Source organism: Salmo salar, chromosome ssa12 (genome assembly GCF_905237065.1).
Source record: "Salmo salar chromosome ssa12, Ssal_v3.1, whole genome shotgun sequence".
NCBI classification, from domain to species: domain Eukaryota; kingdom Metazoa; phylum Chordata; class Actinopteri; order Salmoniformes; family Salmonidae; genus Salmo; species Salmo salar.
Genome location: NC_059453.1, coordinates 8,297,568 through 8,319,436, shown reverse-complemented (window position 1 = coordinate 8,319,436; position 21,869 = coordinate 8,297,568). Strand labels below are relative to the sequence as shown.

At 42.2% G+C, this 21,869-nt stretch overlaps 1 protein-coding gene across 1 annotated transcript; it reads right to left on the bottom strand.

Moving 5' to 3' along the window:
* Window positions 1-222: 222 nt before the first annotated feature.
* On the bottom strand, window positions 223-11,175 carry LOC106564030 (zinc finger protein 345). Its single transcript, XM_014130000.2, has 3 exons — window positions 10,855-11,175; window positions 4,060-4,262; window positions 223-3,648 (listed from the first exon to the last, which is right to left on the bottom strand). Exons 2-3 carry the CDS (start codon window positions 4,244-4,246, stop codon window positions 1,805-1,807), a joined length of 2,031 nt encoding a protein of 676 aa, XP_013985475.2. The 5' UTR covers window positions 4,247-4,262; window positions 10,855-11,175; the 3' UTR covers window positions 223-1,804.
* Window positions 11,176-21,869: the final 10,694 nt, after the last annotated feature.

Here is a 21,869-nt window from a genome sequence, read left to right as displayed (position 1 = left end):
CCAGTATATAGACTCAGCCCCCAGTATACAGGCCTCTATAGACTATGCTACTGTTTTACATAGAAACGCGCCATTTTCACATATGATGATGTTGGGGTGGTGCTTGAGATGATGAACATGAAATTGTGAAATGTCCCTTTAACATGATACTGTGGTAGTTAGGGTTAGATACTGTTGTTTGTGTCATCTGTGCATTCAAAAGAAAGACTAAATGTTTTTTTAAATCATTTTTGACCCACCAAACCGAGCTTCTTAACATCCGCTCGCTTAACCCAGAAGCCAACTGCACCAATGTGTTGGAGGAAACACCATTCAACTGACAACCGAAGTCAGCCTGCAAGTGCCCGGTCCGCCACAAGGAGTTGCTAGAGAACGATGAGCCAAGGAAAGCCCCCCACCCCCGCCAAACCCTCCCCTAACCCGGACTGCGCTGGGCCAATTGAGCGCCTCCCTATGGGACTCCTGGTCACGACCGGTAATGAGACAGCCTGGGATTGAGTAGTGACGCCGGAACACTGCGATGCAGTACCTTAGACCGCTGTGCCACTCGGGTGGCCAGACGTCAAGTTTTTACCATGACTAGACTAAGGTTTGTCAATGATCATGCTGTAATGATCATGCTATTTAATCAGCTTCTTGATATGACACCTGTCAGGTGGATGGATTATCTTGGCAAAGGAAAAATGCTCAATAACAGGGATGTAAACAAACTTGTGCACAAAATAAGCTTTTTTGTGCGAATGGAAAACATTGTTCAGTATATCGATCTCATGTAAAGGCTTTAGGCCCGGACTGGCAAGCTGGTTTACAATGAGACATGTATAGTTAACGTAAAACCAATCAGGGTTTAGGTCTGGGCATAGCACTATTACAGCAACCACTATAGTTGTTAATGATCTTGTCTCGATCTCATGTAAATACGGATGATACTATTACGTTAAGGAATTACCCCGACTGCTGTCCTGGCTGTGACAAGGCTACAGATTTTACAGTTGTGCAGGAAAGCCCTTACTGATTTAAAACTCATACTTATTGTCTCAGTTGGATTACATCTTCCCTCACTCATCGGATGGTTTTATAAATCGAACGAGTCCCAGCATACAAAGACGGTGTGATTTAACGTTTAAAAAATAAATAAATAAACATATGACTGAGCTTGTTAAGAAACTAAGATTTAAAGTGTTTTTGTATTTATTTACAGAAACTGGTCTAGTCTCTCTCTAGTCAGCAGGAATCTGTTCTCAATTATGGTGATACAATTTATATAAGAGCAGCTGCCTCTAAATGATAAGTTATCAAACCCGTTCACAGGGTTGGTTAACTCTAGACTCCATTGGTGTCTACAGAGTTCGGTAGATCAGCATTTGGTTTACTTGTGCCTTGCGTGTGTCAAATGATCTACAATGCACTTTGGAATTGGTGGCCCTAGGGTCTTTCAGACGATTGTCAGGGGACCTTGTTACTAAAGAACGAGTCTGTTTTTGTATGATTGTGTTTTGCTTTTCGTGTATTGTTGTGTATAACACCTTGTATATTGTGTTTATGAATGTTTAGTTGAATGTCTTTATTGTATATTAATGTGTATTGTGGTGCTATACAGGCCTCATCTGGAAAAGAGACCGTGGTCTCAGCATTGACACTTATAGTAGTAAAAGAAAATGTAGATAGCCCTAAATGGTGCTGCCCATGACCATGTTGTCACAGAAGATGCCATTGCAAGAATAGGTGTGAATTTCCATACCTACAGAGTTGCTTATGTATCCTCACTTCACCTTTATTTCACATCACGCTCCTCTCCCTCAACTTATTTCTCTTCTTGGACAATCACATTGAAAGCACAGACAGGCTTCCCTCCAATGGATAATCTCTCATGACTTTTTAGACTTCTTAGCTGAGTGAATCCCTCTCCACACCGAATGCAGTGGTAAGGCTTCTCTCCACTGTGTGATCTCTGGTGATTTTTTAGGTCTCCAGCAAAACGAAAATTATTTCCGCACAGTGAGCAGTGGTAAGGTTTCTCCCCTGTATGAATTCTCTGATGATCTCTAAGGCTTCCTGAATGATTGAAGCTCTTCCCACATGTGGTGCAGTGGTAAGGCTTCTCTCCACTATGTACTCTTTCATGTCTTTTAAGGTTTACTTTCTCACTGAAACTCCTCCCACATTGGGAGCAGAGGAAAGGTTTCTCTCCAGTGTGTACTCTTTGATGATTCTTAAGATTACTTGAGGAACTGAAACTCTTTCCACATTGAGGACAGGGGTAACGACCACGATCAGGCAGTCTTGATCTATCTGGGTCAACTACACCACTATTGTCCTCTTCAACTTCTCTTATTTCATTCTCATCAATTTTCTTCTCATCCCCCTCCTCTTTGACAATCACATTGAAAGTACAGTCACCATCCTCCTCTTTGACAATCAGATTGAAAGTAGAGGGAGGCGTCTCTCCAATATGTATTTTCTGGTGGCTTTTAAGACTTTTAAGTTGAGGGAATCCCTCCCCACACCGAGAGCAGTGGTAAGGCTTCTCTCCACAGTGTGATCTCTGATGATTCTTTAAGTTTCCAGCAAAACAAAAACTATTTCCGCACAGAGAGCAATGGTAAGGCTTCTCCCCTGTATGTATTCTCTGATGTTTCTTAAGGTTTCCTGGCTGACTAAAACTCTTCCGACAAAGAGAGCAGTGATAAGGCTTCTCCCCTGTATGTACTCTTTGATGTTCCTTAAGACTTCCAGAACGATTGAAGGTTTTCCCACACTGGGTGCAGTGGTAAGGCTTCTCCCCACTATGCACCTTCTCATGTCTCGTGAGGTTGAATTTTTCACGGAAACTCTTCCCACATGTGGCACAGTGAAATGGTTTCTCTCGAGTGTGTACTCTTTGATGATTCTTTAGATTACCTGAGGAACGGAAACTCTTCCCACACTGATGGCAGGGGAAACGACAACGACCAGGTAGTCTTGATGTATCTGGGTCAACTACACCACTAGTTTCCTGCTCTTCCTTAACTTCTCTCTTTACCTTCTCATCAATTTCCTTTTCATCCTCCTCCTCTTTGACAATCACATTGAAAGTACTGGCAGGCTTCTCTCCACTGTGCGATCTCTGATGAGTCTTCAGGTCTCCTGCTCGACTGAAACGCTTCCCACAAAGAGAGCAGTGGTGAGGCTTCTCTCCACTGTGCGATCTCTGATGAGTCTTCAGGTCTCCTGCTCGACTGAAACACTTCCCACAAAGAGAGCAGTGGTGAGGCTTCTCTCCAGTGTGTACTCTTTGATGATTCTTTAGATTACCTGAGGAACTGAAACTCTTTCCACATTGAGGACAGGGGTAACGACCACGAAGTCTTGATGTATCTGGGTGAACTACACCACTAGTTTCCTTCTCTTCCTCAACTTCTCTCTTTTCCTTCTCATCCTCCTCCTCTTTGACAATCACATTGAGAGTACAGTCACCCTCCTCCTCTTTGACAATCACATTGAAAGTACAGGCAGGCTTCTTTCCACTGTGTGATTTCTGATGAGTCTTCAGGTCTCCTGCTCGACTGAAACACTTTCCACATTGAGGACAGGGGTAACTCCCACAACCAGGTAGTCTTGATGCTGTGGAACTGGGCTTGTTGACTGAGTCTGGGTTGGGGCTCTCTCCTGTAAGAATATGAACAGATATAGAGTAAGAAACAGAGGAACAAAGTATTTTAGCTTAATGCAGGAATCAACATTAATTAGGATTAACAGTGTATTGAAAGAAATATTTTGCAAGGGGCTTGTTGCGTTGCACATAGATAATGCTGCCATTGTCAAATTACAATGCATTGCGCAATGGTCGGTAGCCATTTTCTGGGGGCACTTGCCTTCCCTCTTACACATACAGAAGCCCGAGGGTTATACTACAAAGCAGAATCAATGAGTTAGCCAGCTAACTTGCCTAAATATTCTGAATTAACATTTTATTCAACAACCAAAAACATGTTTACATTTCTTAATGAACCAGAAAATCAATAGTTATTTTGGGTTGTTCAACTCTCTGAACCAAAGAGGATCTTAGCCTGAATTTACCTGAGTCAGAGTCCCTGTCCTCTCTCTCTTCCTCCTCATTGATTTCTCTCTCCTCGCCCTCCTCCTTGACAATCACATTGAGTTCCACTGTTTGATTGCAGTCACCCAGCTTCACTGACAGCAACTCTGGACCCCGCTGGGAGCTTCTCTGGGCTGGAACACCACAACCAGAACCTGGTTCAGACATGGTAGGCTGGGTAGATCTAAAAAAGAGGAGACCGACTTAGATTATGGTATAGCTCCAGAAAAGACAACACAAATGTATCTAAGCTAGCTAACCACACATCCCGTAGGAACCCCTTTCCCCCTAAAAAAATAGAAGATAGACACCAACAGCCAGTCAGATTAGGCTACAAATAAAAAAAAAACTCTGGCTGTTGAGCACAAGCATATTCAGTTGATATTCATATTACTAATATCTAATTACCACCCCATCCTCAGTAGCCTATTCAAACAGGCAACACAAGCACTTTGTGTTAGAATTAGGGGGCAATTCCAAGGTAAGAGTGATGCTGAGACAGAGTTGTCACTTTAAAAATGTATGAAAAACCAACGAATGCAAAGTTAAACAAACCATACAACTCTATGCACGCCACTATGGCCTATTCATTGCCTTACCTCCCTTATCCTACCTCATTTGCACACACTGTATATAGACTTTCTATTGTATTATTGACTGTATGTTTGTTTATTCCATGTGTAACTCTGTGTTGTTGTTTGTGTTGCACTGCTTTGCTTTATCTTGGCCAGGTCGCAGTTGTACAGTCGTAGCCAAAAGTTTTGACAATGACACAAATATTAATTTTCACAAAGTCTGCTGCCTCAGTTTATATGATGGCAATTTGCATATACTCCAGAATGTTATGAAGAGTGATCAGATGAATTGCCATGCAAATGAACTGAATCCCCCAAAAACATTTCCACTGCATTTCAGCCCTGCCACAAAAGGACCAGCTGACATGTCAGTGATTCTCTTGTTAACACAGGTATGAGTGTTGACGAGGACAATGCTGGAGATCACTCTGTCATGCTGATTGAGTTCGAACAACAGACTGGAAGCTTCAAAAGGAGGGTGGTGCTTGGAATCATTGTTCTTCCTCTGTCAACCATGGTTACCTGCAAGGAAACACGTGCCATCATCATTGCTTTGCACAAAAAGGGCTCACAGGCAAGGATATTGCTGCCAGTAAGATTGCACCTAAATCAACCATTTATCGGATCATCAAGAACTTCAAGGAGAGCGGTTCTATTGTTGTGAAGAAGGCCTCAGGGAGCCCAAGAAAGTCCAGCAAGCGCCAGGACCGTCTCCTAAAGTTGATTCATCTGCAGGATCGGGGCACCACCAGTACAGAGCTTGCTCAGGAATGGCAGCAGGCAGGTGTGAGTGCATCTGCACGCACAGTGAGGCGAAGACTTTTGGAGGATGGCCTGGTGTCAAGAAGGGCAGCAAAGAAGCCACTTATCTCCTGGAAAAACATCAGGGACAGACTGATATTCTGCAAAAGGTTCTGGGATTGGACTGCTGAGGACTGGGGTAAAGTCATTTTCTCTGATGAATCCCCTTTCCGATTGTTTGGGGCATCTGGAAAAAAGCTTGTCCGGAGAAGACAAGGTGAGCGCTACCATCAGTCCTGTGTCATGCCAACAGTAAAGCATCCTGAGATCATTCATGTGTGGGGTTGCTTCTCAGCCATGGCTGTGTTCTTAGGCAAAACTATGACTTTGACCACTACAGGCAGCTGGTGCATGAGATAACGCAGGCATTCTGTGGCCTCTCAAAGGGGTTTTAGCAGGTGGCTAGAGATAAGGCAGCTGGTGCACTGCAAGACTTTGATCGTCCAGATCTCTCCGAACACATTGACAAGTTGCAGAGGAACTCATTGACAACTTGCAAAGTTGCAGAGTTTCTGCAACTTGTCAATGTGTTCGGAGAGATCTGGACGATCAAAGTCTTGGTGCAGCCGCTCCTTTATCTCTAGCACCTCCTTTGAGAGGCCACAGAATGCCTGCGTTATCTCATGCACCAGCTGCCTGTAGTGGTCAAAGTCATAGTTTTGCCTAAGAACACAGCCATGAATAAAGAATGGTACCAACACATCCTCCGAGAGAAACTTCTCCCAACCATCCAGGAACAGTTTGGTGACGAACAATGCCTTTTCCAGCATGATGGAGCACCTTGCCATAAGGCAAAAGTGATAACCAAGTGGCTCGGGGGACAAAACATCGATATTTTGGGTCCATGGCCAGGAAACTCCCCAGACCTTAATCCCACTGAGAACTTGTGGTCAATCCTCAAGAGGCGGGTGGACAAACAAAAACCAACAAATAAAAGCCTTTGACACTTATGAAATGGTCGTAATTATACTTCAGTATTCCATAGTAACATCTGACAAAAATATCTAAAGACACTGAAGCAGCAAACTTTGTGGAAATTAATATTTGTGTCATTCTCAAAACTTTTGGCCAAGACTGTAAATGAGAACTTGTTCTCAACTGGCCTACCTGGTTAAATAAAGGTTAAATAAATAACAAATTTAAAAAAATCCACAAGGACTATTTCCACTGAACATTCTACAACGTTTGATAACAATGACAGCACAAACCGTTAAACTGTTATTAAACTTTATATCTGCACTGTTCTTCAAGTAAATGTGTTTTTGTATCATTTTCAACATCAGCAAGACAAAAAGGCGCTGACAGTGTACTACAGGAAATGGTGTGGCTGAGCACGCCCCCATTCACATCGACGGGTCTGTAGTGGAGCGGGTCGAGAGCTTGAAGTTCCTCGGTGTTCCACATCACTAAGGAACTATCATGGTCCAAACACACCGACCGCAAGGCACTTCAGAGGGTAGTGTGTATGGCCCCAGTAAATCACTGGGGCCGAGCTCCCTGCCATCCAGGACCTCTATACCAGGCGGCGTCAGAGGAAGGCCCTAAAAATGGTCAAAGACCTCATCTACCCAAGTAATCTCTGGTACTACACAGCCAGTGGTACCAGAGTACCAAGTTTGGCACCAAAAGGCTCTGGAACAGCTTCTATCCCAAAGGCATTAGACAGCTGAACAGCTTCTACCCCCAAGGCATTACACAGCTGAACAGTTCATCAAATGGCAACCTGGGCTATTTGCATTGACCCCCTTTTTTGTTGCACTGACTCTTGCACCCTCACACATACTACACAAAACACTTTCACACTCTGTACATACAGTACCAGTCAAAAGTTTGGACACACCTACTCATTCAAGGGTTTTTCTTTATTTGTACTATTTTCTACATTGTAGAATGATAGTGAAGACATCAAAACTATGAAATAACTCATATGGAATCATGTAGTAACCAAACATGTATTTTATATTTGAGATTCTTCAAAGTAATTGCCTTGCTCAGGGGCAGAACGACAGATTTTTACCTTGTCAGCTCGGGGATTCGATCCAGCAACTTGGGCTCGTAAGTAAGCATTTCACTGTAAAAGTCTACACCGGTGACAAAACATCTGATTTGATATAAAATTGTCAACGGAAGAAAATGGTTAAAAAAAAATATATATATAATTCTAAATAAAATCAGTGACTCAAGTGTTAACCTGTCTTTAATGACGTTCAGTTCTCTTCACGGAACTTCTTTATTCCATGAAGAGAATAATGTTGTTTTCTTTTAGAGTCACTGTGAAACAATCATTAGTCCCCTTCTCTCGTTTCCGTTATCAAACTAATGATCTTCAGCTGTAACAAGTTAGTAATCTGCTTCCATAGTCAGAGCTAGCGATATATTCCAGCTCATGAATTTCCAGAAAAGCTGTATTTGCATAAGCTATGCTATCTGCTACTCCGGCTACTTCTTATCGTTGCCAAGAAATTGCAGAGCGCCAAATTCAAACTACATAAATATCAATATTCACGAAAATATAAGTGTAATACATCAAAATAAAGCTTAACTTCTTGTTAATCCAGCCGCAGTGTCAGATTTCAAAAAGGCTTTATGGCGAAAGCATACCATGCGATTATCTGAGGACAGCGCCCAGCATACAAACACATGAAAATAATTTTCAACCAGGCAGGTGGCGACACGACACAAGTCAGCAGAAATAATGATATAATAAATGCCTTGACACAAGTCAGAAATAATGATATAATAAATGCCTTACCTTTGAAGATCTTCTTCTGTTGGCACTCCAAAATGTCCCAAAAACATCACAAATGGTTATTTTGTTCGATAATGTCCTTCTTTATATCCCCAAAAATTTCCATTTATTTGGCGCGTTTGATTCAGAAATACACCGGTTCCAACTCTCCCTACATAACTACAAAGTATCTAATAAGTTACCTGTAAACTTGGTCCAAACATTTCAAACAAGGTTCCTAATCCAACCTAAGGTATCCTAAAACGTAAATAATCGATACAATTTAAATGGGATAAACTGTTTCCAATACCGGATAAAAACAACGTGAAGCGTGTTCCAGTTCACGCGCACCAAAAGACTAAAGCCCTTCAGAGTGACACCTACAAAGAACAGCCCTACTTCTTCATTTCATTTCTCAACATTAACAATTTCTATAGACTGTTGACATCTAGTGGAAGCCATAGGAACTGCAACCAGGTTCCTATTAAATAGGGATTCCCATAGAAACCCATGGAAAACACAGTGACCTCAATTTTATTTCCCTGGATGGTTTGTCCTCGGGGTTTAGCCTGCCAAATCAGTTTTGTTATACTCACAGACATTATTTTAGCAGTTTTAGAAACTTCAGAGTGTTTTCTATCCAAATCTACCAACTATATGCATATCCTAGCTTCTGGGCCTGAGTAACAGGCAGTTTACTTTGTGCACGCTTTTCATCCGGACGTGAAAATACTGCCCCCTATCCCTAAGAAGCTGATTGGCCACTCTAAGGGCCGCAAAATGAGGGTGTAAACTCAGTGGACTTGGAAACTAGAAGTGCTCCTGGGTAATGGACCTTTTACTGCAGCACAATGTACAGAAGGCTGAAGTACATACACAAACAACACTATTGAACATTTAGCATTTAAAAAATAAACAAATAAATCACATAATATCTTATAGAAATACTTGTTACCAAACAAAGAATAATTACAAGGATAAAATACATGGATAATTCTGCACATTTTTGCACTAATTATTAATTTACAAAGAGAGGAAGTGGAAGAGAGGCCCAGCTAGGGTGCACATCTGTATCCATCCAGCAGGTGGTGTTTTCTTTCAATTGTTTAGCCAAGTAATGGGTTTTTGTATGGAAGTCAATGAGAGTGAGTCGAATTTGGTCAACAAAAAAAGTATTATTTGCGACAAGGTATATTTGATCGAATAGAAGTTTTGTAATGTTTAAGTCGTTACGAGTGTACTGATATAAGTAGGACACTATACTGGAGTTGTCCCGAGATGGCTATGCATATTCATAGTTAGTAGCATACAATCTCTCCAATGAATACAGGCGGTTGACGTCAACAACCCTCATCGAATACTTTTAAAAAGGATTACAATAATGAGATGTATCCACCAATTCAAAGAAAGGATAGGCGGGAGCTAGACAGCCCACCGTGCAGCTTTGTGGACAACCACTCCCATTATCAGGGTGGAGAGACGTGCATCTTGTCAGTTCATCTATAATGTTTGGTATACATAACGGGACTCTTATTCTGGAGGATTCCAAAAGATCCATGATCCAGAAGTACTTCGTTATTCTTGCCTGCTTCATAGCTGTATCATTATGATGAAAAACCAAATTTTGCTTATTATGTCGACATTAATTCTAAATTTGTTTGAAAATATTATGGAAAAAGGGTTATGCCTTGATTACACCAACAGCGTTATTGCGAAAAATGGTACACAGCATCATCTGGAAATGTGTGGAACAAAGGTTCAACATTCAGCATCTACTTGACAAAAATGGTAGCAGATGTTAATAAATTCAACATAATCACCAAACAGAACGCACTGCCTCTGCAAATCAATGCTACAAGGCAAATGCCGGACCCGTTGGAAAGGAATATACTTTTATTTATATTTTTATTCAACCTTTAACTAAGCAAGCCAGTTGAGAAATTCTTATTTACCTTAACGATGCTTGGGCGGCAGCGTAGCCTAGTGGTTAGAGCGTTGGACTAGTAACCGAAAGGTTGCTGACAAGGTAAACAATCTGTCGTTCTGCCCCTGAATAAGGCAGTTAACCCACTGTTCCTAGGCCGTCATTGAAAATAAGAATTTGTTCTTAACTGACTTGCCTAGTTAAATAAATAGAAAAAGTTGTCCATTTGTGCGCCGCCCTGTGGGACTCCCGTTCACGGCCGGTTGTAATACAGCCTGGAATCTACCCAGGGTCTGTAGTGACGCCTTTAGCACCGAGATGCAGTGCCTTAGACCGCGCCACTCGGGAGTACCAAAACGCAATAATACTATCGGTATGATGGAGGCATTAGCTGTACGCATAAACCTGTAGCCGGGTAGCTTAGCTAATTTGGCTAGCTACCTAGATAGCTAAACCAAATATTTTGTAACAAACGGCTAGCTAATTCCTCGGTACAGTCATTTTACTCACAATGCGACGACAGCTGGCCAACTATGAAATAAAAGTCACACTTCAATCGTTAGCATGTTAGCTAGCTAGCTACACACACGGGTCGAACGGGAGATGTGTAGCTGGCTAACGGCTAGCTAGCTGGGATAACAACAAAGCCAGGCCGCGGCAACCACTGCCGTTTCATCATTGAATATGTTGGTTTACAGACCGTGCTACAAGCATAATTTTAAAATGTTAGAAATTAGCAATAGGTTACCTGGAACTGATTTCTAGTAGCTAAATGTTTGGCTGAAATAATTTGATGAAATGTTGAGGTCTCGTAGAGCAAGCGGGAAAAATGTATCCACTTTCCGAGTGCGTCTGGTCTGGATTATGAGATGGGGCAGGAAGTGTTCGTGAGCGTCGTATCAGCATAGTCATTGTGCATGTTTTACTGGCCTCTCTTGTTCAATTCTATACTTAGGATATTATACTGAGGATATTATACAGAATTAACTCAACCAGACTCGAAGGTAAACTTCAACATGTCTTTACTCCGTCACTGTCCGTGTAACAAGCCCCACATTCCTGTGGTGACGTCATATGTCAGCGCGTCACATCAATACACGACATTCCTTTTTACTTGTACACGAACTTTATTGTCAACCTGACATTTTTTTTACATTTATTTTATTGAACCTTTATTTAACTAGGCAAGTCAGTTAAGAACAAATTCGTATTTACAATGATGGCCTAGCCCGGGCCAAACCCTAACCCGGATGACGCTGGGCCTCTCTGACATACACTACAACACTCCTTCTTTACCTGTATAGCAACGGTTGTGTTACCATTAAACAACTGAAATCTGTTCAATGTCTTATTTCTGTTCTCCTAATGGACATTCCATTTTAAGCCTACTTCTAAGAAAAACAAAACCGTATTTTAATTTTTTTCTTACTGTAACAAAACATTTTGCACCTTTTTCACAACATAATTCAAACATTCAGTCTTCACATTAGTCCTTTGTACTTGTCATTTTTTCAGTTTATGCTTGTTTTCTTTACCCCTTGCAGTACAGGATAATTATTTAAATGACTAAGTCTGTTAACTTCTGTGGCAGTTTAATTTGTCTGTGAGGCCTGACTAGCTTGGATGTCCGTGGTCTTTGTGGTGATCCCTCACAGATAGTCTCTGGTTTGGCCTCTATGTAATGTCTCAGAGTAGGACTCTGTTCCACAGTCTCTTTCAGTCTCTGTCCTTTGGTTGTGGGTTTGGCTCCTCAATTCTATAGTGATCACAGTGTGTGGTATATATTCTATATAACACACTGTGATCACTATAGAGGGAAACAACCACATTGTTTCCCTCTATAGTGATCACAGTGTGTGGTATCTTGTTGAAGGTTGTTGTGAACTTGTCTGTTTTTGTCCTGTTTTAGGAGAACCTGGTCTCCGATGTCCATGTCAGAGTGTTTGGCTCTGCGACGGTTGTCTGCATAGATCTTGGATTTCCCTTTCTGCTCAGCATCATTTTCCTGGCAGAAGTTCTGGAACTGGGATGACATGTACTGTGGGTCACAATCAGATCGGATTGTTAATGGTAGACCATGACGAGTGAAAATAGTCTCCAGACTATCAATCACCTTTTTTCCCTGTGGTAGTAGATTGCATGATATCATATTCATAATATCTGCTGTAATAGTCTACAACTACAAGTGATTGAGTGTCATGTTGGTAGTGGACCCAATAGATCAGTGGTGACATCCTGCCACGGCCCTTCAGGTAGCTCTGTGGGTCTCAGCGGTTCTGGCACGTCTGGTTGTGCTACAATCTGACAACCATGGCATGACTTGACGTGTTTCTCTGCAGCCTTGTACAATGCCCGGCCATCGTGCTTTACTCATGACATGTAGTTTTGTGATTACAATGCCCACATGTCCCTGGTGATCTAAGGCTACAGCCATCACACGAAGTCCACGTGGTAAAACAATGCCTGTTCCCCTTAGGACTAACTGTCGGATTACACACAGTTAATTTGCTATAGGCCTGGCATGTCTCATAACACCCACTCTGCAGAGCATTTCTCAGCTCTCTTGGCTCTTCGTCTGTAGCTGATGCTTCCTCCACTTCCCTTGTGGTCATTGCATTTGGAGTTGCGTTCACAGCCACAAATCTCACGCTCTCCTCTGCTCCGTGTGTGTGTGTGTGTGTGTGTGTGTGTGTGTGTGTGTGTGTGTGTGTGTGTGTGTGTGTGTGTGTGTGTGTGTGAGTCTTTCACTGCAGTCTCTCCAATTAGATGAGACAGAGGGTCATCCATGTTGTTTTTTTCCCCCTGATATGTGGACAACATGAAAGTCATAGGGTTGCAGTCTCAGCACCCCACCGTTCGATGCGAGCGCATGGCTTTGAGCGAGGACTGTCAAATAGCCTCTAACGCCTTATGATCAGTCACTGGATCAAACTCCCTGCCGTATACATACGGCTGAAGCATTTCACAAGGCCAAACCAACACAAGGGCCTGACGCTCAGTTTGTGAATATCTGCGTTCAGACTCCTGCTCACATAACAGACTGGAACCATTTCTCTGTGCTGTTCTTGCAGGAGCACAGCTCCTATAGGCCCGCTGGTCCTACGTCTGCTGTTGTGTGGGGAGTGTCTTTGTCAAAGTATGTGAGAGTGTCGACGGCTTTAGACCGTTCCTCTTTAAAATGTCTGAAATACCTTCTTCTTCTTCTTCTTCTCCTTCTTCTTCTCCTCCTTCTTCTCCTCCTTCTACTTCTTCTTCTCCTTCTCCTCCTTTTTCTCCTTCTTCTTCTTCTCCTCCTTCTTCTTCTTCTCCTTCGTCTTCTTCTTCTTCTTCTTCTTCTTCTTCTGTTTCCTGGTCCGAAGTGGAACTAGAAAGCTACAAACCTCTGATGCCGTCTCTCAGGCTCACTGGCCTCGACCACTCTGCTCTCACTCTTTCAGCTTTGGGCCGATTAAACACCAATTTGCCCCATGTTGAACTGACATTTCTCTGAGCTGAGAGTCAGCCCCAAAAAAACACTCCAGCCTATTGAGGACAGCATGTAGCCACTGGTCATGGGTCTCCTTTGTCTGGGACGTGGACGATGATGTCATCCGATATGTTCTCCAAACCCCTCGATGCCTGCCAGTTGCTGTTGCGATTTCACGTTGATTCTGCTCGCTCGCCGATGGAACTCCAAAGTCTTTTATATCTGTATATCCCATTATGCACTGCAAACGTCGTTATGCCTCTTGACTTTGGTGTTAGCTCCAGTTGATGATAGCCCCCATTTAAGATTCCAGTTTACTGAACGGGACAGACCCATTCATTCCTTGCTAAAGTTCATCAACTGTGGGGATTGGGTACCTGCCACGTATGATCGCTGTGTTCGCATGTCTCATGTCCAGACACAGTCTTATATTGCGGTCCGGTTTTGGCACTAACACTACCGGATTCACCCAGGGTGTTGCACCATCCACTCTCTCCATTAAGTCCATGTTTTGTAGTTCCTCTATCCACAGCTCCTCTCAGGTGGAATGGAACACGCCTAAAGGTCTGTGCTACTGGTGTCATGTGTTGGTTGATCTGCTTTGTGTTGAGCTTACCCACCCCTTCAACATGTAGGTTGATCTGCTTTGTGTTGAGCTTACTGTTAAAGGAATTCTATATCTTGATGATAATAATCAATAATCAATTCGCCTTGACTAATGCCCAAGGTTTGCAAGACAATGGGTTAAATAATTAGGCAAGGACTCAGCTTTCTGCAAAAGGTTTCTGTAGCTTTATTCAGAGAACGTTCTGAGGTCAGGATAACAAAACAGTCATTTTATAGTTCTTGCTTACTTACGCACATGCATTTACACACAAACTGTTGGTGACCTGCATCCCCCATTGACTTGCCACACTGTTTATCACTACCTAGCTCAGCCTGTTCCTTTCCCTCAAGGTTAGGAACCCTTTGAAGTTTTACTCCCTTTACCATCTGTCCCCTGCTCTCTATACTAATTGCATACACACATTTCTTTCCCTCTCCAGTGGTTCCTGGACTTTCTGGAACTAATCAGACTAATCGATCACTACATTGATCATTACATTGATTATTCATTAACCATGCTGTATGACTAATAATCCATCATGGTTTATTGATTCATTTACCTTTATTAGATAATTATCTCATCACTTACCCACCCCTTCAACATGTAGGTTGATCTGCTTTGTGTTTAGCTTACCCACCCCTTCAACATGTAGGTTGATGTGCTTTGTGTTAAGCTTACCCACCCCTTCAACATGTAGGTTGATGTGCTTTGTGTTGAGCTTACCCACCCCTTCAACATGTAGGTTGATCTGCTTTGTGTTTAGCTTACCCACCCCTTCAACATGTAGGTTGATCTGCTATGTGTTTAGCTTACCCACCCCTTCAACATGTAGGTTGATGTGCTTTGTGTTGAGCTTACCCACCCCTTCAACATGTAGGTTGATCTGCTATGTGTTGAGCTTACCCACCCCTTCAACATGTAGGTTGATGTGCTTTGTGTTGAGCTTACCCACCCCTTCAACATGTAGGTTGATGTGCTTTGTGTTGAGCTTACCCACCCCTTCAACATGTAGGCTGATCTGCTATCAACATGTAGGTTGATCTGCTTTGTGTTGAGCTTACCCACCCCTTCAACATGTAGGTTGATGTGCTTTGTGTTGAGCTTACCCACCCCTTCAACATGTAGGTTGATGTGCTTTGTGTTGAGCTTACCCACCCCTTCAACATGTAGGTTGATGTGCTTTGTGTTGAGCTTACCCACCCCTTCAACATGTAGGTTGATCTGCTTTGTGTTGAGCTTACCCCTTCAACATGTAGGTTGATCTGCTATGTGTTGAGCTTACCCAACCCTTCAACATGTAGGTTGATCTGCTTTGTGTTGAGCTTACCCACCCCTTCAACATGTAGGTTGATCTGCTATCAACATGTAGGTTGATCTGCTTTGTGTTTAGCTTACCCACCCCTTCAACATGTAGGTTGATCTGCTATGTGTTGAGCTTACCCACCCCTTCAACATGTAGGTTGATCTGCTATGTGTTGAGCTTACCCACCCCTTCAACATGTAGGTTGATCTGCTATGTGTTGAGCTTACCCACCCCTTCAACATGTAGGTTGATGTGCTTTGTGTTGAGCTTACCCACCCCTTCAACATGTAGGTTGATCTGCTTTGTGTTGAGCTTACCCACCCCTTCAACATGTAGGTTGATCTCCCACCCCTTCAAACAACTTGGGCTACTGCTGTTTTATCTGCGTTTTTACATCTGTCGCTGCTGCTATGTCAACACCCACTTTTTGCACACCCAATTTAATGGCAGTCTCTTTACCTAGCAACAGCTCTCCACGTCCACATTTCACAGTGAACTCGGCCTGCGCTGCGCCTATCTTTATTTGGCATGTGAAAACCACTTTTACTGGTAATGGTTCACGTGATGAGTATGCATATAGCTTTTTATCAGTCAGTGATGAATTGCACCTGATTTTCTTGGCTTTCAACATTTCCAATGTGCACTCATCTACTATGTTACTCGTGGCCCCGGAGTCAATTAACATGAATAAACTGACCCCTCCCACTGAGAAGGTGATCCTGTCTGAGATAACAAGTTCTCATTTACCACAAATGCATGGTCTCGGTTCTGTTCCTCTGAATCAACATATTTCCGTCTGTTTCAAGTAACCTTTTGGTCTTGCACAGTTTTTGGGGGCAAAATAGTCCCTCCCATTACATTTCTTGCAGGTCTGCCCACGTGCTGGACAAGCAGGCTCCTTTGCGAAATGATCTGCGTGTCCACAACCATAGCACACCTTCTCCGTCCTCTTTTTGTGGTATTTCCCCTCCTTTTTGAAAACACGATGCAAGGTCTCTTTATCTTTAGCATCTGTACTCACACGCTTGGAGGACATTTGCACTTCCATTCTTTCACGTTGTGCGGCTAGCTCAAGTGGACATGCTAATGTTAGCCCAGGTGCCTCCTCCAATAGTTTTCGGCGCACATGTTCAGAATTACACTTGCTCAGTATGGCATCTCTAATCTGATTATCCTTATCTCCAGCAAAGTCACAATCTTTAGTTGCATTGTCTAAGACTAGTAACAAATTGCTGAACTGTCGCGCCAGTTTTCTGTGCCAATTGATAAAATGTCTGTCTCACGAACGCTGTGTTCACCTGTGGCACGAAGTATACGTTTAACGCAGCCACAGCCCTGACCTAAGTCCGTTGGTTCTCCGGTGTCTGCGAGTGTGGAGAAAATGTCCTGCACATCTATCTCTGCATGATGTAGAAGCAAAGCTCTCCTCCGTTGTTTTGTAACCGCATCAACGTCACCGTACAGTATGTATGGCTGCCAATAGAACTGGTTCCCTTGTATTTATTAATGATGTGACTGCTGACAAAAGCAGCAGGAGCTGCTGTTTAGGGCTATAGTGTCTGCTCAGATTCAGCTAAATGCTTCAAAACTCATTGGACGGCTCTTTCCAGGGCAGATGGACAATGACCCGAAGCATACTGTGAAAGCAACCCAATACTTTTTTAAGGCAACAAAGTGGAATGTTCTGCAATGGTCAAGTCAATCACCTGACCTGAATCCAATTGAGCATGCATTTCACACGGCTACAGTAAAGGCCTGGCAGAGCATCACCAGGGAAGAAACCCAGCATCTGGTGATGTATATGGGTTCCAGACTTCAGTCAGTCAGTGACTGAAAATTATTTGCAACCAAGTATTAAATCTCACAATTTAATTTATGATTGTTAGTTTGTCCAATTACTTTTGAGCCCCTGAAATTGGGGGGACCACATATAAAAAGTGCTGTAATTCCTACACCGTTCACCCGATTTGGATGTAAATACCCTCAAATTAAAGCTGCAAGTCTGCACTTTCCTTTCAAATCCATTGTGGTGGCGTACAGAGCCAAAATGATAATAACTTAGTCAATGTCCAAATATTTATGGACCTGACTGTATATTTTACGCTAATAAGGTGAAATTATTTATTTACAGAAGGCCTAGCCAACATACACTGAACAAAAATACAAACACAACATGTAAAGTGTTGGTCCCATGTTTCATGAGCTGAAATAAAAGAAACCAGATATGTTCCATACCCACAAAAAGCTTATTTCTCTCAAATTGTGTGCACAAATTTGTTAACATCACTGTTGCAAAGATAATCCATCCACCTGACAGGTGTGGCATATCAAGAAGCTGATTAAACAGCATGATCATTACACAGGTGCACCTTGTGCGTGTGCAACATTTCTGGGGTCTTACTATGACTGATATATGGTTGTGAACTTGTCTCACCTACAGAGCCTTCGGAAAGTATTGACTTATTACACATTTTGTTGTTACAGCCTGAAATCAAAACTGAATCTTTTTTTCCTCACCCATCTACACACAATACACCATAATGACAAAGTGAAAACACGTTTATAGAAATGTTTGCAATTTTATTGAAAATTAAGTACAGAAATAACTCATTTACATAAGTATTCACATCCTCGAGTCAATAACACCACTGAGTAAATACTTTGTAGAAGCACCTTTGGCTGTGATTACAGCTTCGCGTCATCTTGGGTATGTCTGTATCAGCTTTTTACATCTGGATTTGGGGATTTTCTCCCATTCTTCCTTGCAGCTTTTTTCAAGCTCTGTTAAGTTAGATGGGGAGCAGTGGTGAACACCAATCTTCAAGTCTTTCAATGGGATTCAAGTCTGGGCTTTAGCTGGGCCACTCAAGGACTTTCATATTCTTGTTCTGAAGTCATTCCAGCGTTGCTTGGTCATTGTCCTGTTGCAAAGTAAATCTTCACCCAGTCTAAGGTTGTTTGCATTCTGAAGCATGTTCTCATTAAGGATTTGCCTTTATTTGACTTAGAGCTTTTCCCTACAAAAACATTAATAAATTAGTTGACCGAGAGTTGTTTGTTTTTTCGACCAATCGATTGGTCGAAATGTTTAAACGTGTATTTTTCCATATGTGTTTGAATAAAATCAACTATATGCACTAAGCTTGTCTGATGCTTTAAGCGCACCATTTGATGAAATAATTAAGACACACAAATGACTGAAGAGGGAGCCCGATGGCCACATTGTGTTAAAAAGAAATGACAGTGAGTGCCTGTGTGACTGGCGCACGTTGTCTCTCTCTCCTCCCTACTGCAGCGAACAGGCACCACAGCACAGCAAGTGTTTATCACCGCTGTCCGTGCTGAAGCTGCACCATAATTACAGCCATTTTGTTTCTTACTTGTTCCTCTGACTAAAAAATAAAGTTACCAAAATACCTAATTTGTTTAGGAAAAACATTCCCTACTCCCTCAACCCTTGAAACATGTTTGGAACAGTGTAAACAACACTAAATTCATTTTTTGTAAAAATATATAAAGCCTTTATTACAGCAAAGAGTAAAACAGTTGCATGCATTTGTGAATTGCGGTTTATGTATTGTTTATGCCGGTTTATTTATTGTTTAGGCTAATTATCCAAAGCTCTCTTTGTTCTTTTATGTTAAAACCAAAATGCTTGATTGCTTGGGGTGGCAGGTAGCCTAGTGGTTAGAGCCTTGGACTTGTAACCGAAAGGTAGCCTAGTGGTTAGAGCCTTGGACTTGTAACCGAAAGGTTGCAAGATCAAATCCCTGAGCTGACAAGGTAAAAATCTGTTGTTCTGCCCCTGAACAAGGCAGTTAACCCACTGGTCCTAGGCTGTCATTGAAAATAAGAATTTGTTCTTAACTGACTTGCCTGGTAAAATAAAAAAATGTCAAAGTAAGAATGACTTGTGTGATGACTGATTAATATTACAAGTATTAAGATGAAACAGGGTGTGCTCTTAAGCCTCAATGGTGGTTATAGACGACTACTATTATAAGAAGCATGATAATGACTTTATTATAATGATGATCACAAGAAGCATGAGATAAAGGAGGAGCCAGAGCTGCATGCATATTATGTGTGACAAACAGGTGCTGTTAAGATTACGATATTATTCTTCTGCCCGTTAGGAATAGTGTAAACAACAGCAATATGATGGTTAACTTTGCTATTACGCACAGAGCAACATGGTCTAGGAAATGGCGCCAATTCAACGGCGCACTGAACATTATGCTTTATAACCATTTGTTATAAAATAATATTATATTTATTAGTGTTGAACCATTATTCTTACATAATATAACCATTTACAATTTAACATTTAGAGTGTTGGACTGTACCATCCCCGTGGCCTCTGGAAAGGATTAGTCCACCGAGACAGGCGTGAATCAGGCAGATGTCTTGTGCACCGTGACAAAAAAAACAACAATATATATATTTGTGACTGCACACCTAAAGAAATCTCGGTCGACCAACAACCTATCGACCAAACAATCGACCAGTAGACTAAAAATGGGGTCAGCCCTAATTTGGTTTCCTTCATTGTTTCATTCATTGTTCATTGTTATCCTTATCAGTCTCCCAGTACCTGCCACTGAAAAGCATTACGCTGCCACCACCATGCTTCATGGTAGGGATAGTGTTCCGACGGGTGAGGAGCTGTTCCTGGTGTCTGCCACTGAAAAGCATTTCGCTGCCACCACCATGCTTCATGGTAGGGATAGTGTTCGACAGGTGATTGAACTGTTCCTGTTTTTTTCTCTCCAGACTTAGAGCTTTGCATTCAGGCCAAATAGTTAAATGTTTGTCTCATCAGACCACAGATTATTTTGCCTTATGCTCTCAGAGTCTTTTACGTGCCTTTTTGCAAACTTCAGGCCTGCTGTCATGTGCCTTTTTCTTAGGAGTGGCTTCCGTCTGGCCACTCTCCCATAAAGCCCAGATTGGTAAAGTGCTCTAGAGACGGTTGTCCTTCTGGCAGGTTCTCCCATCTCAGCCTGCTGTCATGTGCCTTTTTCTTAGGAGTGGCTTCCGTCTGGCCACTCTCCCATAAAGCCCAGATTGGTAAAGTGCTCTAGAGACGGTTGTCCTTCTGGCAGGTTCTCCCATCTCAGCCTAGGAACACTGTAATTCTGTCAGTGGTCATTGGGTTCTTTGTCACCTTCCTGAACAAGGTCCTTCTTCCCCGGTTGCTCAGTTTGATCAGATGGCCAGCTCTAGGCCAATTCTGGGTAGTTCTATATTTTTTCCATAACCCAATGATGGAGACCACTGTGCTTTTGGAAACCTTCAGCACTTTAGACATGTTATACCCTTCCCTAAAAACCCTGTAGTTTGGTCACTTATTTTGAGCAATAAAAAAATGTATATAAAATCAGGAAAGAAGAACCTTGTTGGATATAAAATAGGTTAAAGCATTCACAATGAACTGGCAGGAAGTTTGAATGGCGAGAGCTTCTGTGATGTCATCACATCGGCTGGTGGTAAAAATCCTCTGTTCTCACCGTCCGATGTTTATGTATGAATGAATGTATCTTTTTTTTTTACAGAAACAGATCTTGTCTCTCTCCAGTCAGAAGGAAGCAGATTCGGCAGTCAACCTTTCTACCTGTTCTCAATTATGGTGATACTATTTATAAAAGAGCAGCTGCCTCAAACCCGTTCACAGGGTTGGTTAAAAACCTCTACGGGATTGGTGTCCCTATACTGGGACGGTTGAGCTAACGTGCGCTAATTTGATTAGCATGACTATTGTAAGTAATGGCAAACTTTCCAGGACATAGACATGTCTTATACGGGCAGAAAGCTTAAATTCTTGTTAATCTTATTGCACTGTTCAATTTACAGTAGCTATTACAGTGAAAAAATACCATGCTATTGTTTGAGGAGAATGCATAACAACAAAAAACTTACCACGGCCAGAGATAAAATGTAACATAGTTTTATTTGATAAATTAAACTGTTATTGTTATATTTAAATATAGGAACTGGGTTCTACAGTTTGAACCCCTGCTGTCTCTGTTCTCCACACCCACCCTGCCCGGCCATCTAGATGTGTGAAAGTTTGTGTATAAGCTAATGATCCATCATGTCTGACATTCCTGGGAGTATCAAGAATATGCATATCCTTGCTTCAGGTCCTGAGCTACAGGCAGCTAGATTTGGGTATGTCATTTTAGGTGAGAATTGGGGAAAAAAGGGTCCAATTTATTAACTTTAGAGACTCCTTTGGTGTTTAGAGATTTAAGTAGATCAGCCTTTGGTTTCCTTGCGCCTTGTGTGTGGAATGATCTACAATGGAGGAATTAATGCCTTTAGGGCATTTCAGATGGTTGTTAGGGGATCTTGTTACTGAATGTGTTTGTTTTTTACGACTGTGTT